We start from the raw sequence: 26123 nt of genomic DNA, 5'->3' as shown, positions 1-26123 counted from the left end.
CCAGTTGGAAATTTAAAAAAAACTTTAATTCGGGAAATTATAATAAATAAATAAACAAAAACAATTTTTGGGGTGAAATGTGCGATTTCAGGCGTTGTTTACGTAAAGTTTGAAATATGCGATTTTGGTCGTTGTTTACGACAAGTTTAAAACATACTTGTTCGATTATTTTTTATCGCAAGACTCTATAAATGTAATTCAAAAGACATCAGAATTTGAAAAAATTACAATTTGTGAAAAATATAATAAATAAGCAAAAAACATTTTTTGGGGAAACATACGATTTTGGTCGATGTTAACGGCAAGTTTAAAACATACTTCCTCGATTATTTTTTAAAGCAAGACTCTATAAATGTAATTCAAAAAACATCAGAATTTGAAAAAAAATCAATCTGAGGAACATATAATAAATAAACAAAACAACATTTTTGGGGTGAAATATGCGATTTTGGTCGTTGTTTACGGCAAGTTTGAAACATACTATTTAATTCTTTCTCAATAAAAAGACGCTAGTGTTGTAATGCAAAAAAAATCAAAATTTGAAAAAAATTCCAATTTGGGGAATATATATATAATAAATTGGCATAAACCACTTTTGGGGTGACATATGCGATTTTCAGTAGTAGTTTACAGCAAGTTTGAAATATTCTTCCTCGATTATTTTATCAAAGCAAAATTCTAGTGTTTAAATGCAAAAAATATCAGCATTTAAAAAAATTCCATTATGAAGAACTTATAATAAATCAGTAAAACCCATTTTTGGGGTGACATATGCGGTTTTCGGTGGTCGTTCGACAAGTTCAAAACATTCTTTCTCTTTGTCAAACGGTGCATTTGGTTTCAGGCAGTTTTTTTAACTACCAAAATTTTTATTTCTGAAAATTTTGCTTTAAAAATTGTGCCACCGAGTTGATAATATACCAAAACTGTACACCGATTACGCCACCTATCGATTGGAGTTAGTTGTATGAAGCAGTCATTATCATATTATGGGAATTCCCCTGATATCCTTGCTATCAACAAGCCGATAGACTAGGTGTGTAGTAAAGTATTTTAGCTTCAATGTAAGGATATTATTCAGCATTTTCGATATTTCTATGTTCAGATATAGACTATCACTCATTTAAGAATAACATATTAAATTATCTAACATGGGGGACAGCCCTTCAAAGCCACCTGAGTCTCGCCACAAAACTGATGTGAGACCGCAGTCGTCATCTCAAGCAAGTCACATAAAGACAAAAGCAGAATATCAGGCGAAAGAAGTAACACCGGAAATTGCTTTTTATTTGCCGGAGTATGCGAAAGATACTCGACTGTTAAAATGTGTAGTGTTAGGAGGTGGGAATCGAGGACAAGAATATGCAACATATTCAGCAGATTTTCCACATTTGGTAAGATTATAATTAATTCCCTTCCCAATACTTTTTGATTCAATCTTGTATGTTGACTACTACCGTACTCACTATGGTATGTTTGTAATATATTATAAGAGAGAAGAGTGATATGCAATGTTTCCTCTAATTTTTTTAGTATGTGTGCGCAGGAATTTTGGTGTGTGCGCGCACTTTTTTGGAAATGACTAATATTTGTGCAAAAACCAATGAAAAAATTTTGGCGTTCTAACCGGGCCGGTCTGGATTTCATGGCCTTTTTGAACGAGAAATCGGGCGTGCAATCAGAAATTCCCGCGTGCAAATAAGAATTCCTGGCGTGCAATTATAGCTCACGACGTGCAAAACAACTGCACTCGCGTGCAACTGACTTTGACATCAGATACCTCTCAATACATCCGCGTAAAATTACCGGTATCGGATAAAAAATACGTTAAATCAGAGAAAAAATGGACGTTTGACCTTTGACCCCAAACAATATTTCTACAGTTTGTCGCTAATTTTGAGAGTGTTTGTGCGACTTTAGATACCGGTACTGTTCAGTACATCCGCGTAAAATTATTGGATAAAAAATACGTTGAACCAGAGCAAAATGGACATACTTTGTCATTAATTTTGGTAGTGTTTTTACGTAGAATTAATGGATAAAAAATACGTCAAATTAGAGCAAAATGGACGTTTGACCTTTGACCCCAAACATTATTTTCATACTTTGTCACTAATTTTGGGAGTGTTTGAGCAACTTTAGATACCGGTACTGTTCAGTACATTCGTGTAAAATTATTGTATGAAAAATACGCTGAATCAGAGCCGTACTTGGCCATTGGTGCGGAGGCGATCTTTTCGTCCATAACTATTCTCACGGGATTCCTATTTCCTATCATTCAACACGATATGGACCTTTCCCCGAGCATCGACTTCCTTGTTTACTTCGTGACATTGGTCAATCAGCAAGATGCAAAAAAGGACGTAACAATGAGAGGAATTTTTCGCGGGTCAAAGGTTGGGGAAAGGTCCATGGTCTTTTTGCTTCGCAATATTTCGATCAGACCAAATCTTGCAAGCTGGTATTTGTCGACAATTGTGGAGGTATAATATTTTGGCATCTTTATATTACTGGATTATTGATTTTGAAACCATTTAAACCGATTTACATTGGTGAGCAATTGCAAATTTTCGGCGTGCAAAATTGATTTCGCTCGCTTGCATTTTTGCGGAGCGCTAGCGCCCTCGGGCGTGCACCTGCCATGGAATCCAGTCTGGTAACCGGGTAATGGGTGGGCCAACAACAAACTTTCTCAACCTGCCAATCAAGAATATTGTTACATTACATCGAAATACGTCTTTGCGCAGTAAATCTATACGTGTGCGCAGCCTCTGAAAGCTGTGTGCGCGCGCACACTTTGGAGGGAACACTGGTGATATGTACCAACAAATTTTTTCCTACTAAGAAAAAAAAGGACAGCACCAAACATACACGTCTTTAATTAATAAAACTGGCATGATGAAACTTTATCAACAATCAAAATTTGTCTTAAATATTCTTATTTATCTTCTCCAACATGCTATTTACTGGTATTTATCATTAATACCAAGTAATGATAACTTTGTATGCAGCTTTTATTATCTAAATGAGGGATTACAAAATGTCAATCAGTACTTTTTAACTTTTATTCACACGAACAATTTAATATAAAAAGAATGTATGCTAAATACCAGACCCACTATCCTAACTCATGGTGTAATAAATTGGATAGATAATTCCACAACGGGAAGATTATAATACTCCTAATCATAATGTTTTTTTTGCAGGTTAGAATTGTTGCTATAGCTGATCCTAGGCTGCATGTTCGAAAATTGTTTGGAAGGAAATATGGTATACCAGATGACATGCAATTCAAGGGTAATTTTGTTTCTGATTCAACTGATTATCTGCAATCTTTTTTATGAAAAATCCCTTCTTATTCTGGTGAAAAATTGAAATTTTCTGGCCATGTTTATGGAGAAGCCGTGTGCTATAAAATCTATTGCATACTTTTAGAGTAATGCAGATAATCTTCATTTTTGTGAAAGCAAAAAATTAGAATGTCACTGACTGTCAATAGCAGAGAAAAGCATTTGATTATTATGCGAAACATGTCTTTAAAAATCTATCATGTTACGGTAATTTATTTATACAAACCTCTTTCCTTCAGATTGGAGCGACATAGTTGCGTTGGATAAGATTGCAGATTTTGTTTGTATCTGTACTCCAGACAGATTACATAGAGATCCTGCTGTTGCGTTTGCAAGGAAGAAATACCATATATTATTGGAAAAACCTATGGCTGTAAGTTTAGAAAATATGCGAATAGCTCAAATATTACCAGTATATCATTTTCTATTCAAATTTTTAATTCATTTTAATGTATTAAAATTTTAACTAATGTTTTATAATTTATAATGGAACAGTCATGTAAGAGAACAGCCGACACGTTCCAAATTGATTGTGTAGAGTGGAGAAAGCCTTTTTAGCACTTGTTATAGGAGCCCAGTCTCTAACAATTTATTATATCTATCAAATCTAATATATTTTTATTAAATGATTAATTTTATGATCAATACTTATCATGATTCGCATATATAATATAGATATTAGATTTGGTAGTGTAATTAGGAACAAAAGCCCAAAAAAATGTTCTGAATACTTTTCTTGAGTATTGGATGATATTCAAACAAGTTATCATGTCAATTGTCAACTATAATACTAATATTTAACTCAGTAGTTATTATCACACTGGTAATTAGAATATAAATTTACATAACTAATTAGTTAGGATATTTCCTTTTCAGACCACTAAGCAAGATTGCATCGAAATTGTGAAAGAATGTAAAGAAAATAAAGTAATGTTGACAGTATGCCACGTTCTTCGATATTATCCGCCCAACAAAAAGATCAAAGAACTGATAGACTCTGGTACTATAGGAGATGTTGTTAACATACAACATCTTGAACCGGTAAGATTTCTAACAATTAGAATGCATTTTTTACCAGATGCTTTGCCTGCTTGAAACAAGGGTACTCCTGAAGTATGTGAATCAAGATGGCGGACACGGTAACGTAGTAAGTCTACCGGGTTAGGGTTAGGCCTTGATTTTATCCCAATTTTCTTTAGTTCTATTACAAGTTCGGGGACTAGCCAAGTGACTCCCGTAGTATTTGTACCTAAAATTATGACCTAACCTCAACCTGGTATACATACTACGTTCCGGTGCCTGACATCTTGGTTCACATATTTCATGAGTACCGAACCAAGTTTGTATCGACACAAAAATATAAATTTACATGTTGAGAGGTGAGAGCAATATTCAAGTTTTATTATACCAGTTGGAATACGACTTCCTATGATTCAATTATTATTATTTATTTTTTAGACCAAAAATGATTTTAATATATTTAGGTAGTACACAATGATGTATTTTAACATTTAAAATATTGACATTTACATGAGTTTTTTCTTTATTAAAACATAGTTTTTTTGGTGCTCCCGAAGTATGCGAACCAAGATGGCGGACATCGGAACATAACATGGGTAACAGGTTAGGGTTAGGCGGTAATTTTTTTCCAATTTTCCTCATTTTAGTCCTATTATCAGTTCTTTGTCTCAACATTTTTGTATCCAATATTTATCAATACCCAATTTTATCATGAATCATGTCTGCCGAATGTCGTTTCTTTGTTGACATCAGATAGGATGAAAGCATGAAGTTTGATGCAATCTTGATTGATTATATTCTTATCGTTTCGACCACGATGAAGCCTAGACCACCTCGTCTTTATTAAAAGGCTTTCTTCTATCGTACTTTTGTAACTTGTCCCTACAATAAGTTTTCACTCATCATCTGTTTTCTTTTCGCATTTTTTCTTGCACAATCTTAGTTAGGTGGAACGTTATAGCTGTTACACTGCTTCAAGTCTCGTGTAAAGAGGATTTTTTGTCACAAGTAACACACCATAGCTCGATATAATTTCTCTTCACACGTAACTTTTCTCATAGATGAGCCTGTTTCTCTTTGGAGCGAGTGTGGCATTTCATAAGTCGCCCATAATTTTTCTCAGTGCTGAGTATACAACACTTCTGAGTGAATTACTCAGTACCTGACAGATTCTGAAAAAATAAAAAAAGGTTAATTTTCATCTCTAGATTGGAAATTGGCATTTTGCACATTCTTATGTTCGAGGAAATTGGGGGAACACTGCTGGAAGTAGTTTCTCACTTCTCGCTAAGTCTTGTCATGATGTAGATTTAATTTCATCCTGGATGAGTCAGCAGAAAGGAAGTGGTGACGAAGCATCTTGTGAATGCACAGGAGTGTCATCATTCGGATCTTTGATTCATTTTAAAAAAGAAAACAAGGTAATACTTAATTATACATAGTTTTTTGGTTTCTAGGCATGTTGAGATTTTTTTCTCTTTGTCACTTAATTGTGAAACTGTGATGAGATATTTAGTATTCTTGCTTTTGCAGTTATATAATGTAGGTAGGCTACATATATCGTGAATCATTTTTATAAAAATATTTCTTCAAGCTCACTAAAAGCTAAATCTTAATTGGTATTACCGGTACGGTATGTCTCTTTACCGAGTGTTTTTTAATATCACACTTTTCATGTCTTCACTCTGAACAAGATTCTATACAATCAGTCGCTGCCAAGGTGGGCATGGAATTTGAACCTCGGATGCCCCAAGCTTTTATTCACCCACTTGAAAACAAGCTTGTTTGAATTGGGTCAGTAAAGATCCACTCAGATATCAAAACCATATGTTTATATTTGTTTGCATATGATCCCTTGTAATAAATCTGTTTTTAAACATATCTTACCAACACAACATCATATCTGATCAACACTAAATCATATCTGATAAACACAACATCATATCTGATCAACACTAAATCATATCTGATAAACACAACATCATATCTGATCAACACTAAATCATATCTGATCAACACTAAATCATATCTGATAAACACAAAATCATATCCGATTAACAATAAATTAGTATTGTAGTGGTATACCGTATAAAAAAATATGACTGCTTTAACTTTGGAAAAATTTTTCAAATATTCTGTGCCTGTTATGCGATTATCTTCACTATATCTGAACAATATTGCCTGAATCATTTTAACCAACGGACAATGAAGTATTGAAAATGTCACTGAAAGATTCAATATTATATTTATATTCAGCTCATTTTGATTCCGAGTTTTTCAATATAAAAATAAAATTGTGATCTATATTTTGCAGCCAGAAGGTGCTGGGGATAGATGTTTCGAATGTTCAGTGGAGAATTCATGTCCATATTCTGTATCGAAGATATATCTTGACAGGGCAAAACACGGAAATTGGGGTTGGCCTGTTTCTATTGTAACGGATGTAGAGGATATTGCAGTGTTAACTGATCGACTCCAGAACGGTCCTTATGGAAGATGTGTTTATGAATGTGATAATGATGTCTGTGATAATCAGGTAGGTCTTTCTTATTTATTTGTAGTGCAAAATCAAGTCTAAAAAGTAGGAGTATCAGTAATTAGGTTTATTAAGAGTGATAGTACCAGTGAAATTTTACTTTTTCCTAAACTCTTTCCGTCATATATATATCTATATATTTTAGTTACAAATAATTGAGATTGTTGTTTGTAGAGACTATATGAGAAACAGTGGGACTCCCATAGTATGTGAACCAAGATGGCAGACACCGAAACGTAGTATGTGTACCAGGTTAGGGTTAGGCCATACTTTCAGTTACAAGTACTACGGGAGTCACTTGGCTATTTCCCAAACTCGTAAAATAACTAAAACAAGGAAAATTGGAATAAAATTATGGCATATCTCTAACCTGATACACATACTACGTACCGGTGTCCATCATCTTGGTTCACATACTGCAGACAAAAGAGATGCATGAGCCAAATATAATTCATTAATAGTCTAATACTGTAAATGTTATGTCGTAATATTTCTTTCAGTTTTCAGGAATATCATGTTTTTAATACATTGTATTCTGGATCCCTTACAGTCTACAAATATTTGTATGAAATTTATAGCATTGAGTAGTATTGTTTGCAAATGGAACCCATAGTAACATTATTTTATCGTCCTTCAAGAAAGTCTTTATTTCTACCATCAAGATTGTAAATTCTGTTTACTCACAGGTTGTGAATTTCCAATTTAGTGGAGGACAAACAGCATCTTTTACGATGGTTGCATACACTGAAAGTATATGCTCGAGAAAGACAAAAGTATTTGGCACCAAGGTACAATCTATGAATATATAGGATGTTTATAAAGTTTATAAAATTGTAAAGGGAATTTATCGATACCATATATTGTTTTGGCCCTCACAGATGTATTAAATGAAGTAAAAATACTTGAACAATTACTGATTGAAAAACAACAAACCTGGTTGAGATATATTGAAAACTGACTTCATGACAAAATTGAAACTGTAAAGGGACTTTATGGACATCCTGTATAATGCTCTATTAAAGTATTACCAGAAGGGTAAAATCTTTGTGCGTATAATGAAAGCTTATTATAAAGTGTTAAACAAAATTTTGGTATTCTAGCGATCACCTTGTCAATACTAACTGTATTGTCATCGCAGTTTCAAGATCTGCAGTTTAAATTCCATGCCCATCACCTTACTTAACGATGTATAAAAAGTAGTCTCAGCCAAAACTGTCTCTATCACAATAATTGAAACCTGTGCAATGTACATGTAGTATTCAAAAGAGCCCTCTATTAAATAGGCCCTTGCTCAGAGTGAAGGTGTACATAATCTTATCAATTTTACTGGCACACGGAATTCTTTGTAACAATATATATTGTCAAGTCCATGCTTCGAAAACAAATAACTGGCTAACTAATCCCATACCCGACATGGACAGGTAACTGGACGAGAAGCTGTGGTTCGCCATATGATTAAGTCGTCTTATCGGCTTTCCTTTCCCCGGGATAAATATGTATGTCCCATCCTATCCTCTTTTTTAATCACTCAAAACAGGGTGAAATATCATATGTTGGGGGATCACACGTGAAGCATTATGATTTCTTGACTCGAAATACAAAGGAATATCATTGTACTGCTGGATTGGGTGAAATGACAAGAATGAGAGGACACAGCGGTGCTGATTTCCATCTTATGGATGCTTTTGTGAGAGCGGTTATGGTATGTTTCACTTATCATAATTTAAATAGACGTTTTATACATCATGCCTGGCATTAGAGATAAAGAGGAAAAATTGTACTGGATAACATAGCAGAATTGTAACTGAACTCGAAGCTTGTCGATTTTCTTAGATTTCACCCTTACAAAGCATGTGGAATGACTTCCAACATTTAAATTTATCTTGTTGAAATGGGGTTTCAACATACATTGCTTGATCGAATATAATATGAAAGCATCCAAATAGTTTTTCTTCAAATTCGACGCCACAAATTTTGCAATTGTGTTTCTTTGAGGACTGGAAATGACTAACCAGTTATTGCTTTCAAATTTAATTGTAATAATTTTACCTTCTGTGTGAACTGGAAGTGTCAGAGCACGGTGTTGTATTTTTCGAACTTCTCGCAGTCAGAATTTGAAATTCTCAAGATTCTATGTTGAAATTTCAGCTTTTTAATAGAGATATTTGAGTTAAAATGTCTGAAACTTGACTAAGCATTTTCAACAAACCGTTGAAGGATTTTGGGATAGAAATTTGCTTTTCTCAAATTCGGGATATAAAGTCGAAATTTATCTCAACCTGAAATTGGCAGCTGGAATCAAAAAAATTGTGAACCATGAGCTAAAGCCCGGAGTACTATTTTATATCGGAAATTTGCTCATCTCCAAAGTTTTGTATATACCGCCCCCTTAGTTAATCTATTTCTAGCTCTAGTTGCATTAATCTGTCAACAATTTGTTCAATCCAGGCGATTTTTAGAGAATTACAATTTAAATCTATCATTTCACAGTATAATGACCCAAGTTACATCCGAAGTGGACCTGATGAAACATTGAAAAGTCATATGTTAGTATTTGCTGCAGAAGAGTCAAGATTAAAAGGGAAAACACTGAAAGTATCAAGTGATGGAAACTGGTCATAGTCAGGTGATCGACAAGACTTTCATTGAAGAGACCATAATTTTACTTATATAAAATGTTTCAAGACATTCATATAAATCTAGCATAATCTTCCTATGTAATAACGAGTTTATTTGTCATTACTATCATCGACATGTCATAATGCATCGTTTCCAGTTACATAACCTCACAAATCACAATCCAACGTCCATTTTTATGCTTCCTTGGGGACAAAATTCAATTTGATAAGTACGGAAGATCCACTACATATACTGCAATCTGACATAGCTGTACTGCATCCCTCCATTCATATTGAAAAAAAGCAACGAATATGAATGACCTGAGTGATGACGATGATTCAGTTTTTATTGGACACAAAGAGTACTTATTATATTGTAGTGTTACTATATTGTTGTTCTTGTTGGTATTTTTTATTCTTATCATTATGGAAAATTGCTTTTTCAATCGCTTTTTCTAGCAACTTACTGGACCAATTGCTTTGAAATTTTTTAATGGTTAGAGATTGTATTTTTTGCCAGAAAGCTATTACTTTTATTTATTTCAAATATTACTGTGGGCTCTATGGGATTCTTATTTTATGTGCGATGACGTCATTAAAATTTATAAGTGCATACCTTGTGGCGGTTTCGCTATGGTATAGAATTGTTACATTTACTAGTTATATTTTCTCTACTTTATATCTTACTTTAAACTCTCACATTGTCACCATTATGTATCGTTGACTACTCGAGTCCTTCCTTTTCACTATAAAGTACTATTTTCAATATTATGACGTTTCAACATTATTGGAAGTCTGCCTCTCGAATTTCCTTTAATTCAATATATATATGCAAAAATCCGTATTAAATTTCTAATTATACAAATATAAATCAACATAGTATATGTAAGGTATCAAGTTTTAAAGGCGACGGCGATGAACAGTAATAGAAAAGACCGTCTTCCTCGCTGAACGACTATTGTCCCAATATACAACATAAAACAATCAGAAATAGTAACACCACTCCACACTTTTTGTGCACTTTTTGTATTGCAAGTATTCAGATAGATTAGATTAAAATGCAGTGTAAGTGAAGCGATATATGCGAGGTGAATATAATGAATAAACAGGCAACTACAAACACGAGACGATTACATAATAACGTGAAAAAATGTACAACGTAAAAGCGTCATACAGCAGAACGAGAGAACTAACGTATATGCATTGAAAAGAGACTTAAGACATACGTATTACGTTAAAAAAAAGAAATTTACGTAGTCAATTTCTTTCACACCAAATATGGAGCGAAAAAATGTACATCATCTGATCAGGATGAGGGCGTTTCAGCTGGGGCTTGGGAAAATACAATAATTGAAATACATTATGCAATAATAGGAAAATTCATACATTAAAAATGATTACATTGTAATAATGAAAATTAAAGCATGAGAATACAATTGAAAAAAAATTCCACGCAATGATATGAAAATACTGAAATAAAAATAATAAAACAAAATTAATAAATTCATCTAAACGTGTGGATAATATAGAAACACGAGTTTTTGAAACAAGTGTTTGGAATATTTCATTTGTTGAAGTAATTGGGATATCGGGTACACCACGACAAACAAAGATTTCCTAATATTTTCATCAACTGATTAATTCAGAAAATTCTGATTTTTAAAAACTAATAACTTTGTGGCCATTTCATAAGTGAGGAATCCTAGTAGTTTCACCAATAGGTACAGAAGGAGTACAAAGCATTACTAAATCATTTACTTGAAAATTGTTAGAAATAGCTGTTTTATTATACTTTTTTTCTGCTAGTTTACGAAATTCTCAAGACGCATTCGCGCCAATAAAGCAACGGAATTTTTCCTAGACATAACATCTGATAAACTATCAATTTTACGAGAATTTCTTCCGTGAGAATTATCGCTTGTCGGGTCTGTTGAATTTCTCAGGTCAAGGGAGTATCGTTTGGTTTTGGTACAATTCCGTGAGCCAAAGTAATGGGTGGAATATAAGTCGAATCGTGTATGGCAGTATTGTAAGCATAACATGGAAATGGTAAAACAAGATTCCAATTTTAGTGAATATTTACTAAAGTTGTCAATCACGGAAAAATGTATTTATTACCGGTATTAGACTTTGAAATCGTGAGAACCTGCTATAGAAGTAAATTCGCCAAGTAAATGATTTTTTTAACTTTCAATAAGAACGGATCAAGGTTCGTAATACGAACAGGTATTTGGGCATCGATTGAACAAGAAACAAAATTTGAAACAAGAGCCCACTCCTTTTGCTGCAAAGGTAGTCTATTTTTGAAATAACCAAAAATATGGGTCGGTTCCACTCAACTTATCTAAGAAAATGGGTTGAGAATCTGCCTTGGTAATATTATCAGTGCGTATTTCGGTGTGTTCCTTATCACAACCCTTCAAAATTCCCATTAAAACGACAGTTTTAGAAGGTCGAATTACAACTTCATCTATTGACGACACTTTGTAAGTGCGTCTTGGATATGGGATAGTTTCACGTGCTAAATAAACGAAGCTTTCCCGGTTCTAAGACTACAGTTATTGTAATCAATAATGCAGCAATGGTTAGTTTGCCAACCCCTTTCGTGTTTAACACTGAGTTAACATAGCATTAGGACTATTTATCGTCTTCAAGCTTCATATCACGATATTTACGTAAAACTTTCTTCAAGACAAAACAATTCTCATCTGTATGGTTGGTTTTCCTACAATAACCACAACCATCAGTCTTGCGTGGTTCTTGTGTGTCAGAGAAATCACTTCTGCCACAACCTCGGTTACATGAACCACGACCACGGCGGCCATTTTGTTTTTCGCGATAGTTTTGGTGCCCGGAATCGCCATTTCGTCTACCGCTATACCTTGACTTTGAGCTCGTCGTATTAATTTGCAAGTTTTGTATACCTTTTAGATCCATATAATCAGCTGCATACTCTTTAGTCTTAGTTGCTGTATCCGTTAAACATTTAACATACAATAGAAAAGGTTTATCTAAAGGTCCAACCGTTCTCAAAAATTCTTGAGCTTTGGTGTTTCTAATGCCATTCACAAATTTTTCATATAATAAATTTTCTGTAGCTGGTGATTGTCCATAGGCCAAGTGAGCCAAAAGTTCGAGATCTCGTGCATAATCAATATAACTCTCGCCCACTTGCTGTAAGCGATCTCTGAATTTCTGTTGGGGGTTACTTTCACCAGCTACACTACAAAACTGTATCAAATGTTGCAATATAACATTAGAGTCGAAACTATCCTGGACCGGGATATTAAATTTCAAATGGATAAGAACATCAGCATCAATGAAACCATATAAACAAATTGCTTTTGCAGGGTCATCCCTAGCTCTAGTGTGGGACATACATGAATTGAACAAAAGTGCAAATTTGTTCGGGTCATCCCCCTCATGGAAAACTTTGAAAATACGGTTAAGGGTCTTTGTTGCTGAATGAGCAATCTCGTAAAATTCATGTGGAATATAAGGACTAGGTCCCACAGTAGTACCCGGTACAAATCGTAAAAAAGGTTGTTGAATAGATTGTTGTTGGTGGGATTGTTGTCGGGACCCAGGGAAAAATGGATTTTGCGGAGAAACCATAGAAGCGTTACCAGGAATATAAGATGAATAACTTTGGCAGTACATTTGATAAGGAATATTTCCATACAACGTATTTGTAGATCGACTACTAGGATAAACAACACTAGGTAAGGACGTCGTATTAACGCGTCTAGAAAAGGTTCTAACAATTTTGGTATCGTTACTCATAACACTTGGTGATGTTACACTCGTAGAAAAATCAGAATAGGTAACAAAAGTATTAGACATACCTGGTACAATAACCTGTTCTTCTGAAGTCGACCGCACGTCTTCTCAATTTGATTGACTTATGATTTTACGCGGAAATTTTTTGCACTGTGTTTCTGTGGAGCGATAGTTATTGAAGTATTCAAAATACAAGTACTTGTACAAGTACAAGCAGTTGTTTCAAAAATGTTCTTACGTTTTCTGTTGCGTTATTCAGTACACCACAACATATATTATCAATGTATTGTTCTTTCACTGACCGGTTCGTCGCTTCTCAATCCAGATTCGCCCAAATTAAAAGGACTAATGTTCTTCACCGGGATTTGACAAAGCGAACTGTCCAACTCTTCTGAAGTTGTCACGTCTGATGGGGGAGATGCAATTTGACTCTTTCCTCTGCCTGGTAAGGTGCGATTGTATCCTGGGTATGGATTTCTTGAGCGAATACAATTCAAAAATTGTTGTTCCATTAACTCTGGATCAGTTAGATGTGGTAGTGATATTGAATAAGGGTAAACCGTTTGATCAGGTTGCTTTATTACTTTGTCTGTATTGCTAGGTTGAGAGCAACACTTACTTCGGCCAAAACGTTGGCCGCGCATTAGTCCGACGAGCAACACTAAAATTCCAAGAATTGCTACTAAAATGTTTACCGCAGATAGGATAATCAGTCTATCAATGGAAATAGTACACTTCTCGTCTTCCATCAAGATAGTCTCTTCGAAGAATAGCACGATTGATCGGGGAAATAACGAACGTGACAACCAAAAAACAATCGTTCCACCAAGTTTGAGAACCCAAGACGGCATCGAAAAAAAAAACGTATCAATCGTGATTCTTTGTCACAGTTGAGTTTTGTGATAATATTGTGTCAGTAGAAGTGAACATTGAGTGGAGTCCTTCAAAATCTCTACAAAGCACTGGCCGTCATATATTAAGCAGACTCCAAAATATTCGTCAAAAGACTCCAAAAGACCGTCTTCCTCACTAAATGACTATTGAACTGTCATTGGAATACTGGCAAAATACCCAGTTTTTCTGTTGTCACAATATAAAACATAAAGCAGTCAGAAATATTAACACCGCTCCAATGTGCACTTGTGTATTGCAAGTGTTCAGATACTCGGATTAAATTCATGTGCAGTCCAAGTGAAGCAATATATACGAAGTGAATATAATGAATAAACAAACAGTTGAAAATAAGAGACAATTACATAATGACGTAATAAACGTACGACGTAAAAGCGTCATACGACAAAACGAGAGAACTAACGTATTGAAAACAAACGTAAGACTAACACAAGCAAGTGCAAGTGCAAACAGACCTCCTTCTCCCTGACAAATAAAGATGCTAAGTATGACTACTTACCTACAAGTATTCGATTCTTATCGGATTCCTAAATTTCCGATTTCGAATCTTGATTTCTCGACATAGCTTACCGGAGAAAACTTACCAACTTAAACAAACCATATATGAAATCAAACGAGAGAACGATGTTCAAATATATGGACACGAAAGTTCAAACTAAGTAGTATGGGCATTCAATCTGTCACAGTAGACAAAATCGCCCACAAAAAACGTATCCCTTACTCATTTAGACCTAAAGCGAAGAAGCAAAAAGCCAGCATCATCATCTAAAGAACTGAGGGACTTCAAATTTGGAGATTTAATATTTTTCAATGTTCAACAAAAATATTTCGGATCTTTTTCCAATTGGCAACTCAATAACACCTTAGCGACCTTCGTATCTAATGATTCTGCATTGTAGAATTACTCCTTGAATATTTTAGATTCCTAATATTAAATCTGGGATAAACTCATCGTTCTAATTTTGGATTAGGCCTAATTACAACCCTTTGAAAATGAGTCCTGAAACTTCCATTCAAGGCGATAACAGTTCTTCGTTAAAACTATAAACATAAAATGCGGGTTTTGAGCGCTGTTCAAAAAGGAACTGAAAACGAAAATGTAATTTTTCAACCACTAAACTGTTTACTGCGTCCAAGAAAACAACAAAATCAAACTAGTAAAATGTCTAATTCCTGTCAAAAGCAAATAATTTATTTTTTCGAATAAACTCTGAAAATATTTTTGAATCCAGAATAGATTCCATTTTAGACCAGTTCAGTTGGCAAGGAGCAGTTGTTCTCAATCTGAGGTGCGCGCAGCAGTAGTGGTACAGCTTTGGATTATTACAACAATTAACTTTTGTATTCCCTGAACAGCGTTGTGTTTTAAAGACTTTCACATCTGTCGTCGTGTAAAGCTGACAAATAGCACTCAAAGCCACGAGAAGGAAATAACGTTTACAAGTCTTGCCAAATGCCATTAGTTCATTGGATTATATACCTGTCAAAATCGGAACATTTTGATTGGTATTTGACGAACGATTTATGACATATATAGCATATAGGTGAAGTGTTTAATGCAAGTTCAAAGCTAATGCCGGATCGATTAGTTTTGACATAGAAAAGCAATAACGATAAGATGCATGGCTTATTCTCCCTATTTTCATTCTGTCAAGTGCGATGTTCTGCGTCAATGCTGTCTCCGTTTTGATTTAGTGAAGTCTGTGCTCGCCCAAGGGAAAAGTGTTGGTAAGGATATGGTAGGTGAGGGTATAGTATAGGTATGTAGCAGTGACGTAATTTTTGGATGACTTAGTAACGTAGGACTCAGGACTGACATATGGAAAAATATTTATGCCACGCCCACTAAAAGTACTTGTGGTACTGAACTACACTGGACCCACATGTCCCATCGTTCGGTAGTTCCAACTTCGTTCAGAATATGGTTTCAGTGAAATTGTGGATAAGATGGCTATCGCGTCCATATATTTACTCTATGGTTTGATAAGATGAAGGGGTCTGTTGTTAACGAAACCGATGCAAGAGCGAAACTGTTTCTAACATAAGTTTAACATTCTTCAATCTTATTTTGGAATATAATTTTAATTTATATCATAACACAGTATCGAATATATATTATATAGTGCGATAAACCAGCGGTTCCCAAAGATCTTCTAAGTGCGCCACAAATATACAGAATTGTTTTGAACATAACTAATATATGATTGGATAATTCACATTTGTTTTTGTTATAAATGTTTTATTGTTTCTTATTCGGTGTGTATGAATTCTTAAATTTATTTTACCTTTCCAAGTCGTTTACTTTCTGTTATGATGTGTCTGCCTTACCCTTATGCAACTGTTGCGTAACAATAAAGGTAGACACAACTTGCTGCAATTTTGCGAGCTGGAGTTTATGTATCTGCTGAACCCAGTTTAGCAAACCGCTGCCATAAGCGCAATGTTGACAAAACCTTTCAACTTTTGTTACCAAATAACATCAGCCTCAATTTCCGTCATAATTTTTCGATAAGTTACACATTAGTGTTTGATTATAATAGTGCCACCAGGGCGCTGTAAAAATGGGAAACAGCCCATCAAAGCTATCACCTCCATATGTATTAAACTGCGAGAAGTATACAATATACAAGGAAGAACATCAGCCAGGAGAGTTAAAGGCTGGAATTAGGTTACGGTTTTCTGAGAATGTGAAGAACACGAGATTGTTAAGATGTATAATATTAGGAGGAGGAAATCGAGGACAAAACTACGCATCATATGCTTTAGATTTCCCACAATTGGTAAGAATTTTTATCCAGATTCACATTATTTAATGAAAGCATATAAAACAGAAATAAAGTTATTGAATTTAATTATATTCATACAAAATAAGTTCAGTTTCTCAATAAGGAATCTTGGTTGTATTCTTCAGTAAACTTGCGCACGCTAAACAAAAATAAAGCCCACGAAAGTTAGTCACCAACCATTATAGTGATAATTTATATATATAATAGCGTTCTTCCCAAATTTTTGAATTGCACTGACTGACATTGAAATAAACGAATTGGACAAAACGTTCAAACAAATGCTTATACTTCTCCTACATGTACGTCACTGCGTAACCTACATCGGTGGCTCACAAACTTTTTACGCGACTCCAGTTTTTTATAAATCAAACATTGCAGATATTCGCGACCCCACAACGAGTGAACAAATTTCAAAAATAGACATATTATATTATCTAAATAAAAACAATGCGTCTGGTTTATCGACGCAAGACGAATGATTTACGCAAAGCTCACCATTCATTTAAGTGACGCCAAGCTTCAGAAACGCTAGGTTGGTCCCCCACTCCCCCTGACATTTTAAAATTCTTTTTTAGTTTAGTACGCTATTTGTGAAATCGGTTCAACTCTATTTTTAATAAATTCAAAATGTATGTCACTTCAAAAAAAGCTTTTACGGTACCGGTAATTTTCAATATCAAACCACCTGATCACACGGTGCGCAATTTTTAATTTTGATGATGTCATCATATAAAACTTCAACGTGAAAAACAAATATCATAGAGCCCACAGGGATGTTTAAAATAAATAAAAATAATAGCCTTCGAGCAAGAAGAAGCATACAAGCAACAGCAAGATTTAACAAAACCATTCATAAGTCCTTTTCGTGTCCAATAAGCGAATTTGTTGGTGAACTAAGCATTATAACAGTAACAGCATATCGGCCAATATATAGTCAGGAAACCACGATTGTTCACAGTTCGATAAATCTATTTACAACGAACTATTTTCATCATTTTAAAATTGGAGTACCAGCGTCTCCCTGATGAAGTTTTATTCAGGATAATCAAATAACCCAGCGAATGTTGCATGTTTAAAGCGGGCTTATTTTCTAAACCATAATGGCTCGAAAGTGGAGTTCATGAAAATAAATCAAGTCATATTATTCTAATTCCTGGCAACATCTCTTCGATTCCCAACTTCAATTTAATAAAAAGAATTAGAAGTCAGCAGGAAACTAAGATGGTTTTTCGACTGAGTAGACCACAGAATATATAAATACTGTATAGAGTGCGCTTTTCTCTCATTTCCGTGGGTTCATTTGAAGCAGGGTCAGCCAACCTTTTTGGCTGACGGGCCTCATTCAGTTTACTAATAATTGAGCGGGCCACTTAACATGGAAACTATGTTTCAGTTTTGCTACACTGACTAAAAGTTAATGAAAAAAAAAAAAAACTCTCGCACCAAACTTTCTCAATAATAAGAACAATAAAAAAACGAAGATACAGTAAAGTCAACAAAGTTTTTTCTACACGTAGATATTTTAGTGTGAAGTTTGGCACTGTTTTTCGCTAACAAGTTTGTCAATATTCGCTAAAATGGACGATGTAGCAATGCGAAGCGAATTTTTCATATGACTGTCAGAAATTAGTGATCTCACGGGGGATTTGACATGGTTCATCTGTGAAAAAACTTGCATGTACAAGTACGTGCTACCAAATTATAAGGTCATTAAAACTGCCATTCTGCCCAAGTGTGTGAGCTACTATTTATGTATCGATATCTTCCAGTTGCTGATGGCACTAATGACCCGTTTGAAAAGGCTAGCAGAGCGCATTTCAGGAAAATGAACAAATTGTTTGTATCAAATCTTCATATTAATCACATCACTCGAAAAATAGAAGTTTTACTCAATTTTTTTTAAATTTTATTCTGAAAATACAGCGCGGGCCACTCGAAACTTCTCGGCGGGCCACGGGTTGGACGACCCTGAACCAAAGGCTCTCTCGTTTTGACGATAGACTTACTATACTACTTTATACTGCTAGTCATTTCATAGAAAATTTGCCTCCTGCGGACTTCAAATTTCCAGATTCACAATTGAATTGATATAAGCAGATGAACACGAGGGCCCTTACAGTTGCACAATTCACACGACACTTGAATTAAAAACTAAATAAAATACATACTTAGATGAAATTTTGAAGCTATCACAGCCACAAAAATTTCCTGCTGCTGCCGCAAAGTTATTCGTTAAATAATAATCCAACACACGAGTTGAAAATTAAACACCTATGGTCATTCTTCCCAATAGGGAAAGAATTTTCCCCGAAGGAGGAAATTAACCGTTTTGATATATAGAAAAAAAATGTGTGATCGAAATTTGCACCTGCTTTTGTTTTGAAATTTGCCGGACGCTCGTTTACTGACTGAATGCAGTCCCGAGATTCACTCCCGCTTAGACAAATTCACTACGTTCGACCTTCGAAATCCTTTCATTATTGCCAACTTCATACCATGTTACAATGATAGTTCGCGAATGCTTCAGATTTAGCGGTGAACCAAATTTTGGGGATTTCTGACATTTTAAACGGATTTCACATAGGTAAAGTTGGGTTCATGAGCGAATGAAAAGTGATTGATTGTTTAATCACTTCTAATGCCCTCCATACGCGTTATTTTTCATGACCTATCATCGATTTGCAATATCATTGCACGTTTTTCTGCACTATTATGAGTTGAAAACTTTGAATTGTTTGAATTACTATCATCGATTTTTTCTTTTTCAGGTAAAAATTGTTGCTATCGCCGACCCAAGACTACACGTGCGTAAACAGTTTGAAAGGCTGTATCATATACCTGAAAGAATGCAATTTAAAGGTATCAAGACTGTTTCTAAATTATGACAGTAACGTCTGTTCCGTAGTCTATTCGAGGTTATAACTTCTTTATTATCGTAACCTCCTGGTAAACATTCCTAATGGTGAAGAGAAGGACTTCTGTGATAGTGTAGTTTTGTTAGTTGCGATTAGTTTCCATTTGTGCGTATTTAATTTTAAATTATGGTAATCGAAGAATATATTACAACCTCTTATTTCGGCAATCCCAGGTCCTTAGTGTTCTCTCGGCTATAAATATTCAGTTTTATCCCCAGCTTCATTCGAACTCCACTCATGAAAATTTCAATGCTTGCGCGACGTAATTTTTTGGGTACTCCTCAAGTATGCGCACCAAGATGGCGCACAACCTGAACTCTGGTTATGTACCAGGTTAGGGTTCAGGTTATGAACTCAGGTTGTGTACCAGGTTAGGGTACAGGTTATGCGACGTCTTGGTGCGCATACTTCAGGAGGTCCATTTTTTGATTGAATAGACATGCAAAAAAGTAAATGAAAAAAATTAACGCTTGTTAGAAAAATAATTATGATAAAAAAAAATCATGGTTTGTAAACTTTTTTTTTTCTGAACTAAAATATTGCAATTCGTTCATTCAGATTGGCTTGAAATTGCTGCTTTAGACAAAATAGCAGATTTTGTTTGTATCTGCACTCCCAATACATCACATAAACAAGCTTGTGTTGCATTTGCAAGAAAAAAATATCATATATTATTGGAAAAACCTATGGCTGTAAGTTGTACAAACAAGCGAAATGATGAAGCTCACAAATTTTGATGAAATTTTCCTTTTGTATCATCTCAAGTACATTATAATCGAGAACCTTAAATTACTTTATTTATAAAGTCATTATTTCTTATTGTATATAGCACAAAAATAATTTCATAAATGCCTGTTTTTCTGCATAATAGTTAACATTAGACCTATTTTCACAGAGGATATCAATTATTTGCAATTGTGACGTTTAAATACCTTCGAACTCTGTTATATAAAAATACTTGAATTCAATAGAAGTTGAAGTTATACGACTAAGATTGTTTTGGAATTTTGTGTAATTTGAAGTGGCATATATTTAAACATAAGTTCTTTGTCTATTTTGCTTCAGACCACTAAGCAAGATTGCATCGAAATTGTGAAAGAATGTAAAGAAAATAAAGTAATGTTGACAGTATGCCACGTTCTTCGATATTATCCGCCCAACAAAAAGATCAAAGAACTGATCGACTCTGGTATTATAGGAGATGTTGTCAACATACAACATCTTGAACCGGTGAGATCTTCAACTCGTCGTAAAATCATCAAATCACAAACAGATTATGTTCTTATTTATTAGTCCAGAAATGGCCATCAATATGGATCGTTTTCCTGATTTGTTGTGATTGTTTGGACGACTTTTCTCCCAACTGTCTTTGATGCCCCAGCTACCAGTATATATATATACTGCAGTTGGGTATTAGGCCGTATATCTGAGCATTGCTCTCTTGTTTCAATTCTGATTTAAGTCATTATTTCACTGTGACGTAAAATGTAAAATTATTAAAGAGGGCATACTTACGAGGAAAACTCAAAAAATTGATTTTTATTTTTCATTTTAATAAAAATCAGTACTACGGTATAGTGCTTCGTTTTTTCAATGTAGACAACGCCTGTCAGTCGCCATCGTTTGGCCTTCATATTCAAACGATGTTATTTAATAGATTGGATTTTGTCATTTTGCACACAATTATGTTCGAGGCAATTTTGGGAATGCCATAGCAAGCTGCTCTTCTCTTCTCGCTAAATCGTGCCATGACGTAGATTTGATTTTGTTTTGGATGAGTGGACAGAAAGGAATTGATGATAGAACATCTTGTGTATGTACTAGAGTGTCATCATTTGGATCTTTAATTCATTTCAAAAAGGAGAATAAGGTAGACCTAATTATTAGTACATGTAGCCAAATATTTATTGCTAGTCACAAGGCTTACTTTATGCATATCCAAGTCTATATAAACAAGCGAGGAGGTAAATGTAAGACGTGTTATAACTTATCACGTTATTGGAATCATTTTAGGTGTTTTAAATGTGAAAATTCAAAGAGCATTTTTATATTTGCAGCCAGAAGGTGCTGGTGATAGATGTTACGAATGTTCAGTAGTGAATTCGTGTCCGTATTCTGCATCGAGGATGTATCTTGACAGGGCAAAATCTGGACATTGGGGTTGGCCTGTGTCACTTGTAACTGATGTAGAAGATATTGCAGTTTTAACTGATCGACTTCAGAATGGTCCTTATGGAAGATGTGTTTATGCTTGTGATAATGATGTCTGTGATAATCAGGTAGTATTAATTAAAACTATTTTTATCTGCAAAAATACCATCTATTTAAGTCCATTATTCATTAAATTTATTCACAGTTGTAAATAATATTTGCACATTTTACAACAGGGGAGTACATTTTCAGTCTTTCTAAAATACGTTTATGCTTAAAACGCAATGCGAAGACGTTCAAAAAGGCATTGTGGAGTACGCGCATATAGCCACATGTGGTTGAGTAAACAACTATTGTCAGCTGAAATACTCGTCAAGAAGATGATTGAACTTAAATAATAAATACCACCACTGCAGACTGCTTAATTCCCCGAAAATGAAATTGAAAACATCCGTTTCTAAATTTACTATGGTTGTACACGGAATGTGATTTACAGAGTCATAAATTACAAATCCAGTTAGCGATGTTTATTATAATTATTTCAGCTCTTATTCTTCGTATTGAGTAAATTATTATTTTGTGTGACAAACAGCTATTGATCGGTCTAAATGCAAATGACTAAGACTTAATTGATGTTTTTGACTTCCAAGTGAGTGATTGTATATCAAATTGCATTGTGAGATTATCAATTTAATTTTTTATTTATTAGGTTGTCAATTTTCAATTCAGTGGAGGACAGATAGCTACATTTTCTATGGTTGCTTTCGCGAAAAACGATCGCGATAGAAAAACTAGAATATTTGGCACTAAGGTGAGGTATTTATTACAATATGTATTGTGTATTGATTCAAATTAAATATGATGAATGTTGATTTGAGTTCAAGATACGAAATTGTTTGAGTGACTAAGATGAAATATTAAATGATACGTACTTCCCATGACTTTTTAATCACAAGAATAAGTGATTCACGATTTCAGACCCTAATTTATTTCACGGAAACATACCGGTACTGGTTCCCTTTTTCAAATAAGTCGTAAGTGTACTTCGTAAGATTTTGTAAAATGTTGCAAAACTCATTTTTATATAAACGTCATAAAAGATAGAATGAAAAACAGTAGTTTCTTTAGAACAAAATTTCAAAACTTACTTGCGTTTTTGACGATTGCATCATCGGTTGTAATCATGAATATATATATATGTATATTAGGCATAAAAATGTAGATAAACTACTGTTTTCTGGTTGGTGGGCTATCTTCTTATTAAAAATTTCCGCAATAGTCAGCCAATTCTACGTAAAACTTTCCGGTCATTTATTTAAATATGTGATAAAAACGCGCATGACATTGTAATGAAAGCAAAGTTATTCTGGTATTTCTTCAAAATTAAATAATCAGCGGTGTCTAATGTTGCGGGCATGGCTGCGGCATATTGAGTGTTTACATCCTCGGAAAATTTCTGAGAAATTTTAGATCGTTGTTAAAGATTTATTAAGTATATATATAAATGGTCCAAATTTTATAACACTAAAAAAACAGGGTGAAATATCGTATGTTGGGGGATCACACGTGAAGCATTATGATTTCTTGACTCGAAATACAAAGGAATATCATTGTACTGCTGGATTGGGAGATATGACAAGAATGAAAGGACACAGTGGTGCTGATTTTCATCTTATGGATTCTTTTGTTAAAGCTGTCATGGTATATTAATTAAAGTTACATTAATTTTAATAAAACAAAAGATTTTGGCGATTAACTCAAATTGTCAAAAATGGCTGGAAATCCTCGGGGTCGAAATATGACAGCATGTCACCTTTCATTTTTCCATTTTAAAAAATAGAACTGCTTATCCATGCTGGATTATTAAGTTGGCGCGAACCTTGTCTCTCAGGGTTAGTAGAAATCTTATCCTAATATAATACACACAAACACCTTTCATTTAATAATCTTATCTTATTGAAATGACTTTTAACATATCGCGCTTGAGCATATATATATATATATAGAAATAGACAAGAGAATAGTTTCATATTCTATGAGTCTACATCAAGTCCAATTGCAAAAATATTGACGATAAAAATGTGATTTGTTAGGGCGGCAAATGACTACAAGTTTTTCGTAACATTATTTCTAAATTCAAATTTAGTTTATTTTATTTCACTCTTATTGGACCTATATTTGTATGTTTGTATATATGAGAAAATAATGAGTATCTACAATCAAAATATCTTTCCAGCTGGGAAAATTTGTCAGTGTTTCTCGAATCAAGTTGCGAGATGAGTTCCAGTGTGACACAAAATATCAATTCATTGTCCAAGTATCTAAGAAATACCCCATACCTACCCGCAAACTAAATTAATAAAAGATTAGTCTGGTAAAGTTGACAGTTAGAGAGAAGAGCCACTGACTGTATCGAACATTCAACTTTTCGGGATAGTTGACTTTCCTAAAACATTTTCACGTGCCGGATCGCTTAAAAGTGTATATATTGTAAATCTTTTCTTTTCCTATTTTCGTTTTTACAGTATAATGACCCAAGTTACATCCAAAGTGGACCGGATGAAACATTGAAGAGTCATATGCTAGTATTTGCTGCAGAAGAGTCGAGATTAAAAGGAAAAACCTTGAAAGTATCAAGTGATTGGAACTGGGATAGTTAAAGGCCTAATGGAGTATCTGATTTTTCTATGTGTGTGAATTTGTCATGTATCTCAGTGAAAAATGTAAAGATCTTGTTAAATTTACGAAAATGTTCGCACGCTTTTATTGAATCATAGTCCATCATGACCTACTGCATATCTTTCACTACCTTATATTTATACGATTCGAAGTACATCCACGCTGGTTATAGACTAAATGTTCCATGAAAGTGCCAGATGGTCCATTATTTTGGAATGATTCATCAGTGCAGCTTACTTTATTTGCATCCTAGTTTTGCTTCACATTGATTGCCACAATTATTAGTTAAATTTTCTCTTCTTTATATCTTATTTCAAACTTCCACATTTACTCCATTAAATGATCTTGCACTTTTCTGAACACACCCAAGCTGAAGTTAATGAAACATTTTATGATCCCGCCTTTCCACTATAAGATACTATAATCAATGTTATAATGTTCCTAAATTTCTTGGAAGTCTGCCACTCGAATTTGCTTCAACTCAATCTAAATATGCATGTGCAATAAACAATACTATAGTATTTATTTATTCAGGTATAAATCAATTTAAGATATCATTTACGTTCAATAGGTATATATATATATATATATATTTAATAACTTTCATCAATTTATAAGTCTGTGGGGGCGATATACTACGTTACCCTGCGGCTAAGTCAGTAAGAGAACTGGATTGAACAAGAAACATTTTATGGACTATGCACATATACTCAGTGTGATATGCGCTTATTTTTGTGCACGTAAACGATCATGACGCAATGTTCGATATATACGTGGGTAGGCAGATGGGAAGTAGTTTTTAGGAAATTGTGTGATATTTAGAGCGGCTTTCCAACTTCTCCTGTGACGTGAAACTTGGTAATCGATGACCTTTAGTTTTCAATTTGCATCTGGGTTGTGAGTTGATAAAGACTGGAAAGTGAAAAAATTAAAAACAAAACCGGAAGAGGGTTATACAAATGAAATTCCAATGCAAAAGGTTTGATACTGAAATCTCTTGTCAAGCGTGAATCACGGTTGAGCACCTCATTTTAAGGCTTGTCCGGGACGAGGAAGAAAACTAAGATACACATATATATATATATATGCATCTCCCTACCCTCGCGAGTAGAAACGTGAATAGGATTCTAACCTGATCTTAGCTATTTAGCAACCAAACGCTCAACTAAGGCTCAACTTTGGCTATTTTCGCTGCCAAATTTTTCTATATTGACGCTTCGAATATTACATAAGATTTATGAAGAAATATATCAATCGAATATTAGTGGATTTTCCAACGTGTAAATACAAAATATGTCCTTATATTGGTACAAAATTTTGCGCACGTAACTCAATGTACCATTTTGATAAGATAAGTAGGCTGAACATTCATTTAT

General features: G+C 34.2%; 2 protein-coding genes across 3 annotated transcripts; both read left to right on the top strand.

Annotated features, from left to right (window-relative positions):
- The first annotated feature begins 1084 nt into the window (after window positions 1–1084).
- LOC120337756 (uncharacterized) lies at window positions 1085–10137 on the top strand. The gene is made up of 9 exons (XM_078117149.1): window positions 1085–1394; window positions 3207–3297; window positions 3590–3723; window positions 4227–4391; window positions 5579–5791; window positions 6685–6906; window positions 7593–7694; window positions 8444–8608; window positions 9397–10137. Exons 1-9 carry the CDS (start codon window positions 1152–1154, stop codon window positions 9526–9528), a joined length of 1467 nt encoding a protein of 488 aa, XP_077973275.1. The 5' UTR covers window positions 1085–1151; the 3' UTR covers window positions 9529–10137.
- Window positions 10138–16664: 6527 nt separating this feature from the next.
- LOC120337757 (putative oxidoreductase YteT) lies at window positions 16665–25212 on the top strand. 2 transcript variants are annotated; one of them, XM_039405635.2, is made up of 9 exons: window positions 16665–16996; window positions 19771–19861; window positions 20476–20609; window positions 20983–21147; window positions 21575–21787; window positions 21975–22196; window positions 22778–22879; window positions 23605–23769; window positions 24594–25212. In XM_039405635.2, the coding sequence occupies exons 1-9, from the start codon at window positions 16778–16780 to the stop codon at window positions 24726–24728; spliced, it is 1446 nt and encodes a 481-aa protein (XP_039261569.2). In that variant the 5' UTR covers window positions 16665–16777; the 3' UTR covers window positions 24729–25212. The 2 variants fall into 2 exon arrangements, with proteins under 2 accessions (XP_039261569.2, XP_039261571.2); XM_039405637.2 differs by lacking the exon at window positions 23605–23769.
- The last annotated feature ends 911 nt before the right edge of the window (window positions 25213–26123 follow it).

Source organism: Styela clava, chromosome 10 (assembly GCF_964204865.1).
Source record: "Styela clava chromosome 10, kaStyClav1.hap1.2, whole genome shotgun sequence".
In the NCBI taxonomy this organism is placed as follows: Eukaryota; Metazoa; Chordata; class Ascidiacea; order Stolidobranchia; family Styelidae; genus Styela; species Styela clava.
The sequence above is the reverse complement of the archived record's forward strand: the minus strand, read 5'-3'. Positions and strand labels throughout refer to the sequence as shown.